At 35.6% G+C, this 21,702-nt stretch overlaps 5 protein-coding genes and 1 pseudogene across 7 annotated transcripts; 5 read left to right on the top strand and 1 right to left on the bottom strand.

The window, feature by feature from the left end:
• Positions 1-540: 540 nt before the first annotated feature.
• On the top strand, positions 541-1,699 carry LOC147281173 (cyclic phosphodiesterase-like). Its single transcript, XM_086248587.1, has 3 exons — positions 541-873; positions 1,167-1,212; positions 1,364-1,699. Exons 1-3 carry the CDS (start codon positions 541-543, stop codon positions 1,573-1,575), a joined length of 591 nt encoding a protein of 196 aa, XP_086104713.1. The 3' UTR covers positions 1,576-1,699.
• Positions 1,700-2,600: 901 nt separating this feature from the next.
• Positions 2,601-5,084, top strand: LOC147281172 (F-box/kelch-repeat protein At3g06240-like). Of its 2 annotated transcripts, none has more exons than XM_086248606.1 (2): positions 2,601-2,904; positions 3,412-5,084. In XM_086248606.1, the coding sequence occupies exon 2, from the start codon at positions 3,438-3,440 to the stop codon at positions 4,920-4,922; it is 1,485 nt and encodes a 494-aa protein (XP_086104732.1). In that variant the 5' UTR covers positions 2,601-2,904; positions 3,412-3,437; the 3' UTR covers positions 4,923-5,084. The 2 variants fall into 2 exon arrangements, with proteins under 2 accessions (XP_086104732.1, XP_086104731.1); XM_086248605.1 differs by having other exon boundaries at positions 3,409-5,084.
• A 1,440-nt stretch (positions 5,085-6,524) lies between these two features.
• Positions 6,525-7,326, bottom strand: LOC147281171 (ribonuclease S-7-like). The gene is made up of 2 exons (XM_086246509.1): positions 7,060-7,326; positions 6,525-6,938 (listed from the first exon to the last, which is right to left on the bottom strand). Exons 1-2 carry the CDS (start codon positions 7,324-7,326, stop codon positions 6,525-6,527), a joined length of 681 nt encoding a protein of 226 aa, XP_086102635.1.
• A 2,407-nt stretch (positions 7,327-9,733) lies between these two features.
• LOC147281170 (F-box/kelch-repeat protein At3g06240-like) lies at positions 9,734-12,286 on the top strand. 2 transcript variants are annotated; one of them, XM_086248457.1, is made up of 2 exons: positions 9,734-9,849; positions 10,627-12,286. In XM_086248457.1, the coding sequence occupies exon 2, from the start codon at positions 10,656-10,658 to the stop codon at positions 12,135-12,137; it is 1,482 nt and encodes a 493-aa protein (XP_086104583.1). In that variant the 5' UTR covers positions 9,734-9,849; positions 10,627-10,655; the 3' UTR covers positions 12,138-12,286. The 2 variants fall into 2 exon arrangements, with proteins under 2 accessions (XP_086104583.1, XP_086104582.1); XM_086248456.1 differs by having other exon boundaries at positions 9,755-9,849; positions 10,630-12,286.
• A 3,615-nt stretch (positions 12,287-15,901) lies between these two features.
• On the top strand, positions 15,902-17,902 carry LOC147281169 (F-box/kelch-repeat protein At3g06240-like). Its single transcript, XM_086248448.1, has 2 exons — positions 15,902-15,960; positions 16,326-17,902. The coding sequence occupies exon 2, from the start codon at positions 16,355-16,357 to the stop codon at positions 17,858-17,860; it is 1,506 nt and encodes a 501-aa protein (XP_086104574.1). The 5' UTR covers positions 15,902-15,960; positions 16,326-16,354; the 3' UTR covers positions 17,861-17,902.
• Positions 17,903-19,329: 1,427 nt separating this feature from the next.
• Positions 19,330-21,656, top strand: LOC147281168 (uncharacterized; annotated as a pseudogene).
• The last annotated feature ends 46 nt before the right edge of the window (positions 21,657-21,702 follow it).

The raw sequence follows: 21,702 nt of genomic DNA, 5'->3' as shown, positions 1-21,702 counted from the left end.
ATGTCTGCCATCCACACGGTCCTCATAAATGAGATCATTTAACATACCAAATTAACAACTTTCAAAACTTAGCAAATTAATCATTTAAATAATTCTTAATTTGCAGAACACATCCAATCACTGTAATTTAGGTCTGAGTTTTACCATTTATAACTTTATTAATTAAGGTGTGCAAACTTTACAGCCATAAATACAGCTGTCTCATTTATATGTATACATGCTCCTTTTAAGTGTTTATAGAAAACATTATATTGGCCAATTTATTTTATTAAAATTAGATATCTTAACAATTTTTTATTTATCTAAATTTTTTTACTAAAAAAAAAGACATTTTGAATTGTTGAAATAAAATATAAAATAAGCTCTACAAAAAATTCCTTAAATAAAATTATCCGTGGATTCTTTATTTGGAAGGAAATTGCATACATATATATAGATATCTAACCACTGAAATTTAGGGTTATTCTGTACACCGGTCTTGGACTGTTCAACTATTGTTGTAAATTAGTGAGTGAGATTGAAAGTAATTGTGAATTTGTGATGGCAAAGCCAGCAGCAGCAAACGAAGGTGATGCAGTGGTGGACCCAGAAAGGCAGTCCTATTCGATTTGGGCCCTCCCTCCTGCTGATGTGTCCTGCAGGATCAAGAAGCTCATGGAGGGCCTCCGGGCCGAGTTTGGCGGTCCGGAGATCGAGCCCCACATCCCTCTTGTGGGGTCCATTCGTATGACTCGTGAGGGGGTGGTCAACAAGTTTAGATCTGGCCCCGGCCAGCACCAGCCTCTTCCTGCGTTCGTTGCTAAAGTTGAGGAGGTGGGTACCAGGTGTTCCTATTACCAGTGTGTTTCCCTTCGCATTCATCCATCAGAAGAGGTATTCAATTCCCACTTTTTATTCATTTTATTCTTTCATTCCATTCGTATCAATTTTCTACCCAACTTTTTTTAATTTTCTTTTGAATCTGAATTAATATTTTTCAAATTCTAAACAAAAGGCTAAATTTTTTGTATAAGATTCATATTTTGGCTAGTTATTCAAATATATGCACCCAATATTTAGGTATTAGTTGAACACTTGAACATGAGGGTATATATTAATTCAATTACTCAACATTTTTATTATATCATTTAGAGTAAAACTACATGTAATCGAGTTTTCTTTCTCAGTTAACGTGTGTTGCTGGAAACTGCAGTGCAAATTTCGGTTTCTACGGTAAGTTGTTTTCATTACATGGAGCTGGTTTGTTCTTAACGTTTTTAACTTTTTTTGTTTTTCTCAAAGTTGAAGCATATTTGCCATATATTGTTTTTTCTTGTTTTTTATTTGATAACTGATGCACAAAATGTTGTTTGTGTGTCCTCAGGATCTGGTTTGCCAGTACATTTGAGCCTGCTTTATGGGAATTTGACAGAAGAAGAGAGGAAAAAAGCTCAAGAAAAAGTTAATCTTCTAGATGAGAGCATTGCTAGCCTGAGTTTCCCTATAACTCGCCTTGCACTCTACCAAATTGACTACAAAGATAAAACTCTCAAATCTTGGGAGAAGATTGCTGAATCCCCCCTCCAATTCAATTAGTTCTCTTTATGCATATGCTTAATTAATTATAGCTTGTATTGTAATAAGACATGCACTCTGTCTCAGTTTCCTTCTTCTTGTTGTAGTCATGGCTTAATTACCTGATCAAGAATTACCTGAGAGAGGTGAGAGAGGTAAGGATGAACAAGATAATTTTTTATATTTTGTTTTAAAGTTATCTTTTAATTTTTTTAATATATAATAATTTAGCTGTCTTTTTTTTTTCTTTTTTTTTGTTTATTTGGTTTATTTTATTTGTCCACGTAAATTTTTTTTATAAACTTTGATTTCACATTGAAACGTTTTAAATATTAGGTACAAAAGTGAAAAACGACGTATATTTAAAAGGTGTAAAATGTAATTGATCACCCTATATATAAATATGGAATAATGGAAGGGCAATTACAAGCATCGCATAAAAGATGTTGTTATTGTACGTCTTTATGACATTCGGAATGTACTCAAACCTAAGACAGTTGTTATTTCAATAATATATATGATACCAAGAAAGTTATAATTTGGAGCCCCTTTGCATCCGGTCCAAGACAATTTGGTTCGGCGGGTACATGGGACCGGATACAATCCGGTTTTATCAAAACAGATGATAAGTTGCAGAAAATGAGAGAGGTTGCTCCATGCTTTTGTGCAATCACGTTTAGAATAAACTGGAGGTTGTGCGAGGTTCCTGGGCGGGTAGATATAGCTGGGTGGTTGTTATCAAAATTATGTTGCATTAATATATATGAAATTAACAACACTCCTGTGAACTCAGTTGTGGTTTCTTGCTTAATCAATGGGATTATTATGGCCATAATTTCTTCAACTATGAGATGCGGCCAGTTGATTTCAGAAATGGGTTAGCTTCTAACTTACTCTAAAAGTCTAAAGTAGGAAGAAATGAAAATTTAATTGAAATTAGACTTATAAAAACCAGCTCATTTGTTGCTGTCGGGTGGAGACTTTTTCTTTTTTTGGTGAATAGATCTACATAAAAGAGACCCAAATTAAGGCACAGCAAGCTAGCAGATGAATGGAGACTGGAGGAGAAGACCTGTTATATAGAATTTAAAATCTAGGCCATTCATTTAAATCAAGGGTGGATATTCATTTTCCACAATCTTTCCGCAACTTAACCTTCCGCACAAGAGAACCACCCTTCAATCACAGTTGATCTCAGTTCCTAATTTTCTCTCTAATCTCATTTGTCGTTTACTTCTCTCTCTCTCTCTCTCTCTCTCTCTCTCTCTCTCTCTCTCTCCATCTCCATCTCCATCTCCATCTCCATCTCCTTCGGTATCTCTTGGTCTGTTCCTCTTCCTAAGGACTAAGGTAATTACTCTACGTGTATTTCCAATATCTAATCTTGTTTGATAATTTTTCGGCACTCTTATTTTTCATCTTTTTTGTTTTCATATTTTTCTCTCTTGAATAGATTTTGTTTACTTTATTGTCCGTTATTTGGTTTTTAAGACCTCTCCAGCCCTTTCCCTTATTTCTTTCGATTATGAGAATAAGTCTGAGCAAAAATTTAAAATTTGTAGTCCATTCAACTTGATTTGGGAAAGTTTTTAGATAAATTTTAAATTTTGGGGAGATCTTAAGAAAAGGTTTGAGCTATATTTTATATCATTTTGTCTAAATTCAAATTTGGGGAGCGGTTTAGTGAAGGGCTGGAAATGCTCTAACTCACCTTTTTTTGATGAAATTTCATGTAATTAATATTGGGCTGTTCAGAATATATAAGAGTACTACTAGCTAGTAGAATGAATTGGGTTTACCTGGGAATATTCATATTCTCACTTGGTTATTCATTTTTGTTTGTGTGTGTGAAAGGAGATCGAGAGGTTGATAGCATAGCAGAAATGACTGTGTTTTCTAAAATGCCAGAAGAGATGTTGGAACAAATTGTATCAAGTCTGCCTCCAAAAACTCTGATGCGGTTCAAGTGCATCTCTAAATGGTGGTATGCTTTTATCAACAGCCCCAAGTTTGTAGCCAAGCACCTCTCTAACTCCATGCACAACAATCTCTCCACTTGCGTTGTTTTAAACCGATCAGTCCTTAGGGACACCAACACCAATGAGATTGAGTTGGTATTCTCATTGCTTAACTTTTGCAATGGATATAATGATGGTGAGCCTGGATTTCTTTCCGGTGTCGATGACATGAAAATTCCTCTTTCGACTAGGAGTGACTCTGACTCACTTCGAGTTATAGGCTATTGGATTGAGGTCATGGGTGGTAATCCTGGTGAGCGTGACTTTGTTCCTTGTTATGAGGTATGGGTAGGTAATACTCATGAGTGTGTCTTTGATCCAAGTGTTGAGGCCAGTAATCCTCCTGGTTTTTCTGTGAGTGTAAAGAGTAGGAGTGACTTACCTCGAATCATTGGTCATTGTAATGGGATCATTTGTCTAGCGAATCCTAGTGAGCTTCTAGCTTATCCTAGTCATGTGTTTTTATGGAATCCTGCAATTCAGGAATTCAAGCTTCTTCCACCCGAGCCATACCTTCGAAATTGGCCTACAGGAGGAGGATGTGGCCACCAACCGGATTGGCCCGAAGATGTTCGCTACCTTCCATCTCATCAGTTCACTGTTGCTCTTGGATTTGGCTATGATTCTAAATCTAAAGATTACAAAGTGGTTAACATTGGATTTAATGGTTCAGTTGTGCATGGTCAGCATTATATTATCTATCCTCCCAAAGCAGTAATATACACCTTGAGTAGTGATTCTTGGAAAGAGATCAAAACTGATTCTTTAGAAACAGAAACTACCAACCTTTGGCCTGAAAGGTTCCAGTTGTACTTCAATGGAATGTGTTATTGGTTGGGACATGAGCAAGATAAGGAAGTAAATGTGTTTGAGTTACATTCTCATCAGGGGGAATTCATTAGGGATGTGATCATTTTGTTTGATACCAACAATGAGGTATTTCATGATATATTGTTACCCGATAATTTATGTGATTCGCTGCGCGTGTATTGTTATGATATGCATCTTTTAGTGTGGAATGAATCTGTTGCCCTTCTTGGAATGTGTAATAGTGATCAAAGTAATTTTAGATCTTTTGGAATATGGGTGATGGATGAATTCAGTGGTATCAAGGATGTTTGGACAAAACACATAACTTTTGATCTCACCGAGAGACCATTGACATTTTGGAAGAGTGATGAGATACTTATGATTGCCGAAGGTGGACGTATATTCTCCTATAACTTTAGTACCAAAATGCGTAAAGATCTTCCCTTTCAAAGCCTGCCAGAGTATTTTGCCTCAGCTATAGTTTATGTGAAGAGTATTGTTTCAGTCAAAGGAGACAACAATCTTGAGAGTAGTTTTTGATCGAATTCTAGCAATTTAAATTTCTTATTGACTGCTGCTGTGTAAAAGCTTGAAAAAATATGTTCCAATAAAGATGTTGATGAAATTATATGTTGTTGTTGTCCAAAAAAGTAGCCCTGCGCGCAAATTACAGCAAGAGTGGGATATATGGTTTTTTAGCAACTAATATGGTTTGTCTCTTCTGAATCAGATGTATTATTAGTCGAAACAATTTGTGGTGGTTTTGATCATGATCATGCATTTGTTAATAATAAATTTGGAAGACAAAATTGCGTTCTATATTATTCACAAGTCTAGTACAATTGTAGACTACGTAATCACATGTATAATAATATATATTATACATCACATGTATCAGTGAACTAGAAAAATCAATGCCATGATTCACCTAATTATTAATTTCATATATATGCCGTTCTCTCACTCCATTCTAATACTAGTCACAGACTCACAAACACTTCTATGACAATTACGTTACACAGTCTGCTAAACCCACTTGTTTCTAACTGATCAAAGTTGACATGGTCATTTTTTCTTCTTACTTGCTATATTTCTAAATTATTTGACGTGACCATGATTCCCTTTTTACATGAAGAATAAGAATTCAAACAGTCACCATGAAGAACCAATTAATTAAATTAACTGCACTTGTTGAATCCACATTTCCATGTACAATTGTATAAGCACCTTTCTACCACCACTGTCCCAGGCCATACAAAGAGCATGATAAAGCTAGCCCCCACATCTCTGCTGCTAGAACTCCTCTGCCAAGAATGACAGTAAAACCATTAATCCAAGAACCATGACAGTGTTCCTCAAGAGGCCACGTACCAGCACTAATATATAGCATCCTCAAGACCCCACCTACTGCCATCGATATTCAGCTTAACCCAACCCTCAATAGGAGGAATCCAAGAAAGCAACAAATTGATCGAGTTAATTTCAGCAGGATAAGTGCTGGAATAAGCAAATCGAAAACTATACGCACAACTACAGTATGTAGCTCAATCCATTGCCCCAAAAAGTAGTACCGATGTGGAAGTTTGTCATTTATTCATACATGGGCTTATTCTAGACGTCATTTATTTACAAGAAGTGAAAGACTGATTTCATTTGCCACAACAGTTGGGATCAAGAATTTAAAACACAAGGTATTATTAATTTAGATTAGAAGTAGAAAAACCAAAAAAAGAAAAAGAAAAAGCTAGCTAAGTCGTCTTTGAGCTTTGCAGTCAGTGATTAGTACTTTTCAGTCTCTCCCTGCTGCCTTGCCTTGGCCTTCAGTTCTGCTCTTTCCGGCGTATTTGATATGTGCCGTTCTCTCATTAATTAGTCACTCCTTTCTAATACTTCTTACAAACCCACTTCTTTCTAACAATCATGTATTTCTAAATTATTTGACGTTACCACGATTCCTTTTTTCATGTAGTAGCAAATCAAACGATAGATAAACAATAAGAATAGGAGAATACATATAAATATAGAAGGGTGATTACGACCATCACATAAAAGATGTTGTTATTGTCTTTATTACATCGGAGCTGGAACCTAAGACGACATAGTTGTTATTTGAATAATATGATATACCAATAAAGCTATAAATTATAAGGGCCACAGTATTTTCGTTCCACAATTTCCTTGGCGGGTACATGGGACCGGATTCAATCCGGTTCTATCAAAACAAAGGACAACTTCAGACAACATGCCATTCATGCAGAAAATGACAGGGGTTGCTCCATGCTTTTGTGTAATCTCGTTTAGAATATCATCCCTGTTCAACCAGCTGGTTGATCCTGTCCCTGGTGAGATCTTCTTAGAAACAAGCCAAGGTAATAAAGCACTATTCGACCACATCGAGTAGGATTCACGAAAGTACTGGTCCAGTCCAAAAATATTCTCACAACATCTGCCATGGCTCTGGTACTCATGTTCCCAAAAATTCATATCTGAAATCTTAGCTTTAACACTGGGCCAAGCTGCCGTCAGTAAGTTTTGCAATGCAGGCTTGGTAGGCATCTAAGAAAAACAAAAATACATTTAATTTGTAACAAAAACATAAGAAATAAATAAATATAAACTAATAAACTACATCGCTATATATATATATATATATATATATATATATATATATATATACCTGAATTTGGCTAAAACTTGTAGCAGCATTAACCTCACATTTGAGAAGAGCACCTGAATGGTTACTGGGCCATAATCCGTGTATGGTGAAGTTTTTTGGCAGAGATGTATATGCTTTGCAATCACGATCCTTATAACACTTGCCTTTTGGCCATTGTAGAACGAATTGAAAATACTCAAAGGGTTGAGCAGCAAAGCATATACTAAAACACCCAGCGAAAGAAAAAGCAAAAAGAAAAACAATGACAGTGTTTAAGACAGCTGCCATACTTTGAAGCTAATAATAAAGAAAAAGGAATGATTTTTATATATATTGGTTTCAGATTACACAATAAGATGAAATATAGCATTCTAGCTTGGATTATATTTATAGAAGACGATCGAATGACATAGATCGAGTGCTTGCTGATCGAGGTGTCCACTAAAACTTAATTAAGTGCCAACTGCCAATGTGATCATGCATGTATGTTCATATAGGTCTTACTTGTCCATGCGCACTACTGCACCTTAATTAATTTGGTCAGTATGTGACTCAGTTTTACGTGGTTAATTAAACTTGATGGTGCAAATGGTTACACAATTTCATTTTCTGCAATTTGCATGACATTAATGGAATTTTTTTGAGCAAATAATGATCTTTAATCCCATTGAGGAATCAGAACACATAATTGTGAAAGTGATATATAACTAGCTAGCTTCCAGTCAATATAAGGCACCTACTTCCTGGCCTTACATACGTCACCATAATTGAAGCCTTCAATCTATTTTTACCAAATAGAAACTTGTTATACATTTTTTTCAATCAGTTTCCAATTTTGCAGACAAACCCCAACTTTAAAAAATCAAAATAACCATCGCATGCAATGTATAGTTTGGGGGGGTTTTGAGAGTTTGAATTTTACAAATAAAGATTCTATGCAGTTGTAGAGTTTTTTTTTTGGCCATTGAAATACCTCCTTCAATTAAACCAAGACAACAAAGATTACAAACCAAACAAAAGCAACATAACAAAAAAGCCAAACAACAGCAAAATAAAACGACTCAAACAGAAACAGAGAAAACAGAGAAAACAAGCACATAGTGCAACGGACCCTAATACCATATAAATCTACTATGCAGTTGTAGAGTTGATAAGATAAGACTTTGCAAATGCTGTTACAAATGTCAAGCTGCCTATTACTCATCTAATAGCCCAATAGTAACTCATAAGAAGGCATTGGATAGCCCATAATTCTAACATATAATTGGCCCATGATAAATGACGGTGGATATTCATTTTCCATGTAGTTGTTTCTTTCGTAATGGGCTTTTGGGCCCTTGTTTTGTATTTGCCTGGCCCTTCGGCCTCTTTAATGGAAGGCTTACCTCGACCCAAAAAAACCTTCCGCATAAGACAACCACCCGGAAATAATCTCAAATCCTAATTTCCTCTCTCATCCAAGGAGTAAAATTTCGGTTTCGAGGAAATTTTCGATGGAAATTTCGATGGAAATTTTCGCGGAAATTTCGATTAAAATTTCGATTTCGATAAAATTGGATAAAAACGACGAAAATTACTATCAAAATATGGAAATTTTGAATGAAACTTGACCATATGTTTATTTAACATATTATCTACTACATTGATAAAAAACATTGAAGAAATCAAATAATATAGTAGATTTCATGTGATATGTGATGAATATAATGCGCGCCGGAGACAATACTGTTAAAAAAATACTTCACTAATTAATAATTACATAATAAAATTACATGAATAAATCACCAATATGGCAACGGAAAGTAGCAAGCTTACTCAAAGGGACTTGGAAATGGTCATCGATAGTTAAATTAAGCCGAATTGGGTTAAAATAGAACCAATCCAATAGCAGTAGCGGCGACAACGGTTTACCTAAAATTTCAATTTTACAAATTATCGTAATTGGAAAACCAAATATTAAGGAAATGAAACTTCATGATAAGGGGATAAATTTGTTTTTCATAATTTATGTTTATAACTAAACGAAACACCAAAATGACCAAATCAAACCCCAAATAAAATCTCAAACCTTTTTTTTTCTTTTCAATTGCCTAAAGACTCCAAATCTCAATCTACCTTAAAAAAAATTTTTTTTTTTTCTCTTTTTTTTTTTTCTTTTTTCTTTTTTTTTCTTTCCTTTTCTTTTCTTTTTTTCTTTTCCTTTTTCTTTCTTTTCTCTTCTTTTTTTTCTTTCCTTTTCCTCTTCTTCCCACGTGACTTCCTCTTCTTTTTCTTTACTTTTCCTCTTCTTCCCCCAGTGGTCTTCCTCTTCCCCTGCGCTTCGTCTTCTTCCCAGTTTAGCCTTCCTCTTTTTTTTTTCTCCTGTTTTTTTCTTCTCCCTTCACCATTTTTTCTCCTCCCTTTATAATCTCTCTCTTCCCTCTCCCTCCTCCCTTTCTAACTCTTTCTTCCTTTTCCCTCCCCGAATCTTTTCTCTCCCCCCGACGACGGCGCGCCTCGATCTGCAGCTCCCTCTCCAGCGACGGTCTCTGCCTCCCCTCTCCGGCGACGGCCTCTGCCTCCCCTCTGCCTCCCCTCTCTCTCTCCGGTCTCGACATCGAAAATTTCGCCGAAATTTCGAGGATTTCGGAAAATTTCGGCAAAATTTCGGCGAAATTTTTCGAAATTTTTCGAAATAATTTTGGTATGGGGTTAAAATTTCCATACCCTTAAAAAACGAAATTTTACTCCCTGCTCTCATCCCATCAGCTATTCGGCTCTCTCTCATCTCCTTGGGTATCTCTTGGTCTGTTCCTCTTCCTAAGGACTAAGGTACATGTATTTCCAATATCTCATCTTGTTTGACAAATTTTCGGCACTCTTATTTTTCTTTCTTGAATATATAGCTTTTGTTTATTGTAGGTTATATGGTTTGTAATGCCTCTCCAGCCCTTTTCCCTTATTTCATTCAAAGATGAGAATAAGCTTGATTTGAGAAAAAATTTTAGAAAATTTTAAATTTAGGGAGACTTTAGCTAGAGAAGAGTTAAAACTGTGTTTTATATTATTTTTTTCAAATTTAACTCACATTTTTTTAAGGGATTAATGTCATTTTGCTCTACAGACTATTATTCTGGTATCAATTTGTTTTCCAGACTTTTAATTTAAAAAATTAAGGACCCTGACTTTTTCGATTTTGTCAATTGAGGTTCTTTCGTCCATTTACACATTTTTCATCTAAAATGTCGGGATGATCAACTAAAATTTAGCGATAAATGAAGGAGATAAAAATGATGCATGAGGAAAAAATGGTAAGATCTAAATGGAAGAGACCATTTTGCCCTCAAAAATTTGGATAAAAAATGTGTAAATTGTCGAAAGAACATTAATTGACAAAATTGAAAAAGTCAGGGTTCTTAATTTTTCAAATTAGAAGTTTAGGAAACAAACTGATACAAGTATAATAGTTTTTGGAGCAAAATGGTATTAATCCCTTTTTTTAATGAAATTTAATATTGGGCTGTTCAGAATAAGAGTACAGTAGAATTGGATTTACGTACCTTGGAATATTCTCACTTGGTTATTCATTTTTGTTTGTGTGTGTGAAAGAAGATCGAGAGGTTGATAGCATAGCAGAAATGAGTATGTTTTGCAAAATGCCTGAAGTGATGTTGGAACAAATTCTATCAAGTCTGCCTCCAAAAACTCTGATGCGGTTCAAATGCATCTCTAAATGGTGGTATGCTTTTATCAACAACCCCAAGTTTGTAGCCAAGCACCTCTCCAACTCCATGCACAACAATCTCTCCACTTGCGTTGTTTTAAACCGATCAGTCCTTAGGGACACCAACACCAATGAGATTGAGTTGGTATTCTCATTGCTTAACTTTTGCAATGGATATAATGATGGTGAGCCTGGATTTCTTTCTGGTGTCGATGACATGAAAATTCCTCTTTCCATGAGCCTAATGACTAGGGGTGACTCTGACTCACTTCAAATTATAGGCTATTGGGGTGAGGTCATGGGATTAAATCCTAGTGGGGTGGCTCAACTTACTGGTGAGCGTCGCTTTCTTCCTGGTGTTGAGGACATTAATATTACTGGTCTTTCTGTGAGTGTAAAGAGTAGGGGTGACTTATTTCGAATCATCGGTCATTATAATGGGATCATTTGTCTAGCTAATCCTAGTGAGCTTCTATCTTATCCTAGTCATGTGTTTTTATGGAATCCTGCAATTCAGGAATTCAAACTTCTTCCACCCGAGCCATACCTTCGAAATTGGCCCAAAGGAGGAGGATGTGGCCACCAAATGGATTGGCCCGAAGATGTTCGCTACCTTCCATCTCATCAGTTCACTGATGCTCTTGGATTTGGCTATGATTCTAAATCTAAAGATTACAAAGTGGTTAACATTGGATTTAATGGTTCAGTTGTGCATGGTCAGCATTATATTATCTATCCTCCCAAAGCAGTAATATACACCTTGAGTAGTGATTCTTGGAAAGAGATCAAAACTGATTCTTTAGAAACAGAAACTACCAACCTTTGGCCTGAAAGTTTCCAGTTGTTCTTCAATGGAATGTGTTATTGGTTGGGACATGAGCAAGATAAGGAAGTAAATGTGTTTGAGTTACATTCTCATCAGGGGGAATTCATTAGGGATGTGATCATTTTGTTTGATACCAGCAATGAGGTATTTCATGATTTATTGTTACCCGATAGTTTATGTGATTCACTGCGCATGTATTGTTATGATATGCATCTTTTAGTGTGGAATGAATCTGTTGCCCTTCTTGGAATGTGTAATATTGGTAGTCAAGCCGATCCTATATCTTTTGAAATATGGGTGATGGATGAATTCCAAGGTGGCAAGGGTGTTTGGACAAAACACATAACTTTTGATTTCACTGAGAGACCATTGACATTTTGGAAGAGTGATGAGATACTTATGATTGCCGAAGGTGGACGTATATTCTCTTATAACTTTAGTACCAAAATGCGTAAAGATCTTCCCTTTCAAAGCCTGCCAGAGTATTTTGCCTCAGCTATAGTTTATGTGAAGAGTATTGTTTCAGTCAAAGGAGACAACAAGCTTGAGAGTAGTAGAGATCGAATCTAGCAATTTAAATTTCTTATTGATGAAAGCTTGAAAAAATATGTTCCAATAAAGATGTGACGAAATTATATTTTGTTGTTGTCCAAAAAAGTAGCCCTGCGCGCAAATTACAGCAAGAGTGGGATATATGGTTTTTTAGCAACTAATATGGTTTGTCTCTTCTGAATCAGATGTGTTATTAGTCGAAACAATATGTGGTGGTTTTGATCATGATCATCCATTTGTTAATAATAAATTTGGAAGACATAATTGCGTTCTATATTATTCACAAGTCTAATGTGCAATCGTACACTACGTAATCACATGTACAATAATACATCGCATGTATTGATCAAGTGAATTAGAAAAATCAATGCCATGATTTACCTAATTATTATTTTCATATATATATTTCTTTCGTTTTTTTTTTTTTCATTCCCATATATATATATATATATATATATATTTCAGTTCATTTCATTTTATTTGATATATATGTGCCGTTTACTCACTCCATTCTAATACTTGTCACAAACACTTCTATGACAAGTTACAGTGCTAAACCCACTTGTTAATTTCTAACTCAAAGTTGACATGGTCACTTTTTTCTTTTGATATTTTTTTATTTAACAATGATGTATTTTCTTCTTACTTGCTATATTTCTAAATTATTTGACATGATTCCTTTTTACATGAAGAATAAGAATTCAAACAGTCACCATGAAGAACCAATTAATTAAATTAATTAACTGCACTTGTTGAATCCACATTTCCACAATTATATAAGCACCTTTCTACCACCACTGTCCCAGGCCATACAGAGAGCATGATAAAGCTAGCCCCCACATCTCTGCTGCTAGAACATCTCCTCTGCCAAGATTGACAGTAAAACCATTAATCCAAGAACCATGACAGTGTCCCTCAAGAGGCCACCAGCACTAATATATAGCATCCTCAAGACCCCACCTACTGCCATCGATATTCAGCTTAACCCAACCCTCAATAGGAGGAATCCAAGAAAGCAACAAATTGATCGAGTTAATTTTGGCAGGATAAGTGTTGGAATAAGCAAATCGAAAACTATACAACTACAGTACATAGCTCAATCCATTGCCCCAAAAAGTAGTACTGATGTGGAAGTTTGTCATCTATTCATATATGGGCTCACTCTAGACGTCATTTATTTACAAGAAGTGAAAGACTGATTTCATTTGCCACAACAGTTGGGATCAAGAATTTGGAACACAAAGTATTATTAATTTAGATTAGCAGTAGAAAAACCAAAAAAAAAAAAAAAAGAGGAGAAAAAGCTAGCTAAGTCGTCTTTGAGCTTTGCAGTCAGTGATTCGTACTTTTCAGTCTCTCCCGGCCTGCTGCCTTGCCTTGGCGTTCAATTCTGCTATTTCCGGCGTATTTGATATGTGCCGTTCTCTCACTGGTCACTCCTTTCTAATACTTGTCACAAACACCAAGTTACACTGCTAATTAATTAAACCCACTTGTTTCTAACTCAAAGTTGACACTTTTTTCTTTGGATATTTTCCTTAACAATCATGTATTTTCTTCTTACTTTCCAATATTTCTAAATTACTTGACGTTACCACGATTCCTTTTTTCATGTAGTAGAATGCGTATGATCAAACGATAAACAATAAGAATCGGATGGAGAATACATATGCATGATTAATATGGAAGGGCAATTACAAGCATCACATAAAAGATGTTGCATGTTATTGTCTTTATTTACATCGGACCAGGAACTTAAGACATGCATAGTTGTTATTTGAATAATATGATACCAATAAAGCTATAACTTAGGGCCACAGTATATCTATTCCACAATTTCCTCGGCGGGTACATGGGACCGGATTCAATCCGGTTGTATCAAAACAAAGGACAACTTCAAACAACATGCGATACCTGCAGAAAATGACAGGAGTTGCTCCATGCTTTTGTGCAATCACGTTAGTAATAATATTGCGGTTCAACGGGATTCGTGTCCCTGGAAAGATGTTATTAGAAACAAGCCACTGTAATAAATCACTATCAAACCACATCCAGTAGGATTGACTAAAGTACTGGTCCAGTCCAAATACATTCTCAGAACAACTGCCATGGTTCTCGTACTCATGTTCCCAAAAATTCATATTTGATCTCGTAGTTAAAACACTGGGCCAAGCTACCGTCAGGTTCATCCGTAAGATTTGCAATGCAGGGTTGGTAGCCAACTAAGAAAAAACAAAAATACATCTTGTAAGTTTGTAACAAAAACATAAGAAATAAATAAATATAAACTAATAAACTACATCGCTATTTAATTATTTATACATATACCTGAATTTGGCTAAAACTTGTAGCAGCATTATTCGCACAGTCAAGATGAGCATTTGAATAATTACTTGGCCATAACCCGTGTATGGTGAAGTAATGTGGCAGATGCGTATATGATGCGATGCAATTACGATAATTCTTATAGCACGTGGTTGCTGGCCACTGTAGAACGAACTGAAAATACTCAAAGGGTTGAGCAGCAAAGCTTATACTAAAACACCCAGCGAAAGAAAAAGCAAAAAGAAAAACAATGACAGTGTTTAAGACAGCTGCCATACTTTGAAGATAATAATAAAGAAAAAGGAATGATTTTTATATATATTGGTTTCAGATTACACAATAAGATGAAATATATCATTCTAGCTTGGATTATATTTATAGAAGACGATCGAATGACATAGATCGAGTGCTTGCTGATCGAGGTGTCCACTAAAACTTAATTAAGTGCCAACTGCCAATGTGATCATGCATGTATGTTCATATAGGTCTTACTTGTCCATGCGCACTACTGCACCTTAATTAATTTGGTCAGTATGTGACTCAGTTTTACGTGGTTAATTAAACTTGATGGTGCAAATGGTTACACAATTTCATTTTCTGCAATTTGCATGACATTAATGGAATTTTTTTTGAGCAAATAATGATCTTTAATCCCATTGAGGAATCAGAATACATAATTGTGAAAGTGATATATAACTAGCTAGCTCCCAGTCAATATAAGGCACCTACTTCCTGGCCTTACATACGTCACCATAATTGAAGCCTTCAATCTATTTTTACCCAATAGAAACTTATTATACATTTTTTTCAATCAGTTTCCAATTTTGCAGACAAACCCCAACTTTAAAGAATCAAAATAACCATCGCATGCAATGTATAGTTTGGGGGGTTTTTGAGAGTTTGAATTTTACAAATAAAGATTCTATGCAGTTGTAGAGTTTTTTTTTTGGCCGTTGAAATACCTCCTTCTATTAAACCAAGACAACAAAGATTACAAACCAAACAAAAGCAACATAACAAAAAAGCCAAACAACAGCAAAATAAAACGACTCAAACAGAAACAGAGAAAACAGAGAAAACAAGCACATAGTGCAACAGACCCTAATACCATATAAATCTACTGTGCAGTTGTAGAGTTGATAAGATAAGACTTTGCAAATGCTGTTACAAATGTCAAGCTGCCTATGACTCATCTACTAGCTCAATAGTAACTCATAAGAGGGCACAGGATAGCCCATAATTCTAACATGTAATTGGCCCATGATAAATGACGGTGGATATTCATTTTCCATGTAGCTGTTTCTTTTGCAATGGGCTTTTGGGCCCTTGTTTTGTATTTGCCTGGCCTTTCGGCCTCTTAAATGGAAGGCTTATCTCGACCCAAAAAAACCTTCCGCATAAGATAACCACCCGGAAATAATCTCAAATCCTATTTTCCTCTTCATCTCATCACACGGTTCCCACCTCTCCATCTCCTTGGGTATCTCTTGGTCTGTTCCTCTTCCTAAGGACTAAGGTACGTGCATTTCCAATATCTCATCTTGTTTGATACATTTTGGGTACTCTTATTTTTCTTTCTTGAATATATAGCTTTTGTTTTTATATGGTTTTTAAGGCTTCTCCAGCCCTTTTTCCTTATTTCCTTCAAATATGAGAATAAGCTTGGGAAGTGTTCCCAGCGCCGTCCATTCAATTTGATTTGAGCAAAATTTTAAATTTAGGGAGACTTTAGCTAGAGAAGAGTTAAAATTGTATTTTATATCATTTTTCCCAAATTCAATTTAATATTGGGCTGTTTAGAATAAGAGTACAGTAGAATTGGATTTACGTACCTTGGAATATTCTCACTTGGTTATTCATTTTTGTTTGTGTGTGTGAAAGGAGATCGAGAGGTTGATAGCATAGCAGAAATGAGTATGTTTTGCAAAATGCCAGAAGTGATGTTGGAACAAATTCTATCAATTCTGCCTCCAAAAACTCTGATGCGGTTTAAGTGCATCTCTAAATGGTGGTATGCTTTTATCAACAACCCCAAGTTTGTAGCCAAGCACCTCTCCAACTCCATGCACAACAATCTCTCCACTTGCGTTGTTTTAAACCGATCAGTTGTTAAGGACACCAAGGACCCTAAGACTAATGAGATTGAGTTGGTATTCTCATTGCTTAACTTTTGCAATGGAAATAATGATGGTGAGCCTGGATTTCTTTCTTGTGCTGATGACATGAAAATTCCTCTTTCGACTAGGTGTGACTCTGACTCACTTCGAGTTATAGGCTATTGGAGTGAGGTCATGGGTGGTAATCCTGGTGAGCGTGTCTTTGTTCCTTGTGATGAGGTATGGGTAGGTAATCCTCATGAGTGTGTCTTTGATCCTAGTGTTGAGGCCCCTCCTGGTTTTTCTGTGAGTATAAAGAGTAGGAGTGACTTACCTCGAATCATTGGTCATTGTAATGGGATCATTTGTTTAGCAAATCCTAGTGACCTTCTAGCTTATCCTAGTCATGTGTTTTTATGGAATCCTGCAATTCAGGAATTCAAGCTTCTTCCACCCGAGCCATACCTTCGAAATTGGCCCAAAGGGGGAAATTGGTCCCCCCAACCAGATTGGCCCGAAGATGTTTACTACCTCCCAATTCATCAGTTCACTGATGCTCTTGGATTTGGCTATGATTCTAAATCTAAAGATTACAAAGTGGTTAACATGGGATTTAATGGTTCAGATCTTGTGCAAGGTGATGATCATGTGATTATATATCCTCCCAAGGCAGTAGTATACACCTTGAGTAGTGATTCTTGGAAAGAGATCAAAACTGATTCTTTAGAAACAGAAACTACCAACCTTTGGCCTGAAAGTTTCCAGTTGTACTTCAATGGAATGTGTTATTGGTTGGGACATGAGCAACATAAGGAAGTAAATGTGTTTGACTTACCTGATGAGTACAAGGAATTTATTAGGTATGTGATCATTTTGTTTGACACCAGCAATGAGGTATTTCATGATATATTGTTACCCGATAGTTTATGTGATTCACTGCGCGTGTATTGTTATGATATGCATCTTTTAGTGTGGAATGAATCTATTGCCCTTCTTGGAATGTACAATATTGGTAGTCAAGCTGATCTATCTTTTGGAATATGGGTAATGGATGAATTCAGAGGTACCAAGGGTGTTTGGACAAAACACATAACTTTTGATCTCACTGAGAGACCATTGGCATTTTGGAAGAGCAACGAGATACTTATGATTCCAAAAAAAAGTAGTGGTCGACGTATATTCTCCTATAACTTTAGTACCCAAATGCGTAAAGATCTTCCCTTTCAAAGCATGCCAGAGTGTTTTGCCACAGCCATAATTTATGTAAAGAGTATTGTTTCAGTCAAAGGAGACAACAAGCTTGAGAGTAGAGAATTCTAGCAATTTAAATTTCTTATTGACTGCTGCTATGGAAAAGCTTCATAAAATATGTTCCAATTAATAAAGATGTTGATGAAATTATGTTTTGTTTTTGTCCAAACAAGTAGCACTGCGCAAATTACAGCAGAGTGGGATATATTGGTTTTTAGCAATTGGGGTTGTCTCTTCTGAATCAGATGTATTATCAGTCGAAACAATGGTGGTTATAATCAAGATCATACATTTGTTTATAATAAATAAATTTGGAAGACATAATTGCGTTCTGTAATATTCACAAGTCTAATGTACAAGGATTTGGCTCATCTACTAATTAACTGGTAGGCAGCAAAAAGAATGCGCTTGAAGCTCTACTAATTAGAATTTAATTAACTACGTACGTACTAAACTATTTTCTTAGTTAATTTTCAACTACGTGCGTACGTGATTAATGTAAGTATATATGTTTCTAGGACTAGCATGCATCTCGATCTCCTTTATTTATACACACATATCATTTGGTTGGTGAACGAAATTTGGTGACTAAATCCGATTCAGTTGATTTCACTAATAAATGCTGTTTACATCAGTATTCAATTCGCATATATATAAATGGAAATAACTTGCTATATATACCAGATTTTACTCCATATTATATATATATATAATTTTTTTATTTATTTAACAATGATGTATTTTCTTCTTATTTGCTATATTTCTAAATTATTTGACGTGACCATGATTCCTCTTTACCTGAAGAATAAGAATTCAAACAGTCACCATGAAGAACCAATTAAATTAACTGCACTTGTTGAATCCACATTTCCACAATTAAAAGACTGATTTCATTTGCCACATAGATTAAGAATTTGGAACACAAAGTATTATTAATTTAGATTAGAAGTAGAAAAACCAAAAAAAAAAAAAAAGAGAAAAAGCTAGCTTAGTCGTCTTTGAGCTTTGCAGTCAGTGATAGTACTTTTCAGTCTCTCCCTGCTGCCTTGCCTTGGCGTTCAGTTCTGCTCTTTTCGGCGTATTTGATATGTACGTGTCGTTCTCTCACTGGTCACTCCTTTGGTCCTTTCTAATACTTGTCACAAACACCAAGTTACACTGCTAATTAAACCCACTTGTTCTAACTCAAAGTTGACATGGTCACTTTTTTCTTTCGATATTTTCATTAATAATCATGTATTTTCTTCTTTTTTTCTTATATTTCTAAATTATTTGACGTTACCACGATTCCTTTTTTCATGTAGTAGCATGCATATGATCAAACGATAAACAATAAAAATCAGATCGAGAATACATATGATTAAATATGGAAGGGCGATTACAAGCATCACATAAAAGATGTTGTTATTGTCTTTATTACATCGGAACTGGAACCTAGCTAGCTAAGACATAGTTGTTATTTGAATAATATGATACCAATAAAGCTATAACTTATAAGGGCCACAGTATATCTATTCCACAATTTCCTTGGCGGGTACATGGGACCGGATTCAATCCAGTTTTATCAAAACAAAGGACAACTTCAGACATGCAACCTGTCATCCTTGCAGAAAATGACAGGGGTTGCTCCATGCTTTTGTGCAATCAGGTTTATAATATCATTCCTGTTCAACCAGCTGGTTGATCCTGTCCCTGGTGAGATCTTCTTAGAAACAAGCCAAGGTAATAAAGCACTATTCGACCACATCGAGTAGGATTCACGAAAGTACTGGTCCAGTCCAAAAATATTCTCACAACATCTGCCATGGCTCTGGTACTCATGTTCCCAAAAATGCATATCTGAAATCTTAGCTTTAACACTGGGCCAAGCTGCCGTCAGTAAGTTTTGCAATGCAGGCTTGGTAGGCATCTAAGAAAAACAAAAATACATTGAATTTGTAACAAAAACATAAGAAATAAATAAATATAAACTAATAAACTACATCGCTATATATATATATATACCTGAATTTGGCTAAAACTGGATGGTGAAGTTTTTTGGCAGAGATGTATATGCTTTGCAATCACGATCCTTATGGCACTTGCCTTTTGGCCATTGTAGAACGAATTGCAAATACTCAAAGGGTTGAGCAGCAAAGCATATACTAAAACACCCAGCGAAAGAAAAAGCAAAAAGAAAAACAATGACAGTGTTTAAGACAGCTGCCATACTTTGAAGCTAATAATAAAGAAAAAGGAATGATTTTTATATATATTGGTTTCAGATTACACAATAAGATGAAATGTATCATTCTAGCTTGGATTATATTTATAGAAGACGATCGAATGACATAGATCGAGTGCTTGCTGATCGAGGTGTCCACTAAAACTTAATTAAGTGCCAACTGCCAATGTGATCATGTATGTTCATATGGGTCTTACTTGTCCATGCGCACTACTGCACCTTAATCAATTTGGTCAGTATGTGACTCAGTTTTACGTGGTTAATTAAACTTGATGGTGCAAATGGTTACACAATTTCATTTTCTGCAATTTGCATGACATTAATGGAATTTTTTTGAGCAAATAATGATCTTTAATCCCATTGAGGAATCAGAATACATAATTGTGAAAGTGATATATAACTAGCTAGCTTCCAGTCAATATAAGGCACCTACTTCCTGGCCTTACATACGTCACCATAATTGAAGCCTTCAATCTATTTTTACCCAATAGAAACTTGTTATACATTTTTTTCAATCAGTTTCCAATTTTGCAGACAAACCCCAACTTTAAAAAATCAAAATAACCATCGCATGCAATGTATAGTTTTGGGGGTTTTTGAGAGTTTGAATTTTACAAATAAAGATTCTATGCAGTTGTAGAGAGTAGGGGTGACTTATTTCGAATCATCGGTCATTATAATGGGATCATTTGTCTAGCTAATCCTAGTGAGCTTCTATCTTATCCTAGTCATGTGTTTTTATGGAATCCTGCAATTCAGGAATTCAGGCTTCTTCCACCCGAGCCATACCTTCGAAATTGGCCCAAAGGAGCAGGATGTGGCCACCAAATGGATTGGCCCGAAGATGTTCGCTACCTTCCATCTCATCAATTCACTGATGCTCTTGGATTTGACTATGATTCTAAATCTAAAGATTACAAAGTGGTTAACATTGGATTTAATGGTTCAGTTGTGCATGGTCAGCATTATATTATCTATCCTCCCAAAGCAGTAATATACACCTTGAGTAGTGATTCTTGGAAAGAGATCAAAACTGATTCTTTAGAAACAGAAACTACCAACCTTTGGCCTGAAAGTTTCCAGTTGTACTTCAATGGAATGTGTTATTGGTTGGGACATGAGCAAGATAAGGAAGTAAATGTGTTTGAGTTACATTCTCATCAGGGGGAATTCATTAGGGATGTGATCATTTTGTTTGATACCAACAATGAGGTATTTCATGATATATTGTTACCCAATAATTTATGTGATTCACTGCGCGTGTATTGTTATGATATGCATCTTTTAGTGTGGAATGAATATGTTGCCCTTCTTGGAATGTGTAATATTGGTAGTTAAGCCGATCCTATATCTTTTGGAATATGGGTGATGGATGAATTCAGTGCTGGCAAGGGTGTTTGGACAAAACACAAAACTTTTGATCTCACTGAGAGACCATTGACATTTTGGAAGAGCAACGAGATACTTGTGATTCCAAAAAAAAGTAGTAGTCGACGTATATTCTCCTATAACTTTAGTACCCAAATGCGGAAAGATCTTCCCTTTCAAAGTGTGCCAGAGTGTTTTGCCACAGCTGTAGTTTATGTAAAGAGTATTGTTTCAGTCAAAGGAGACAACAAGCTTGAGAGTAGAGAATTCTAGCAATTTAAATTTCTTATTGACTGCGGCTATGGAAAAGCTTCATAAA

The sequence above is a fragment of the Dryas octopetala genome, chromosome 6 (genome assembly GCF_963921425.1).
Source record: "Dryas octopetala chromosome 6, drDryOcto1.1, whole genome shotgun sequence".
In the NCBI taxonomy this organism is placed as follows: Eukaryota; Viridiplantae; Streptophyta; class Magnoliopsida; order Rosales; family Rosaceae; genus Dryas; species Dryas octopetala.
This window is presented reverse-complemented; position numbering and strand designations above follow the sequence as displayed.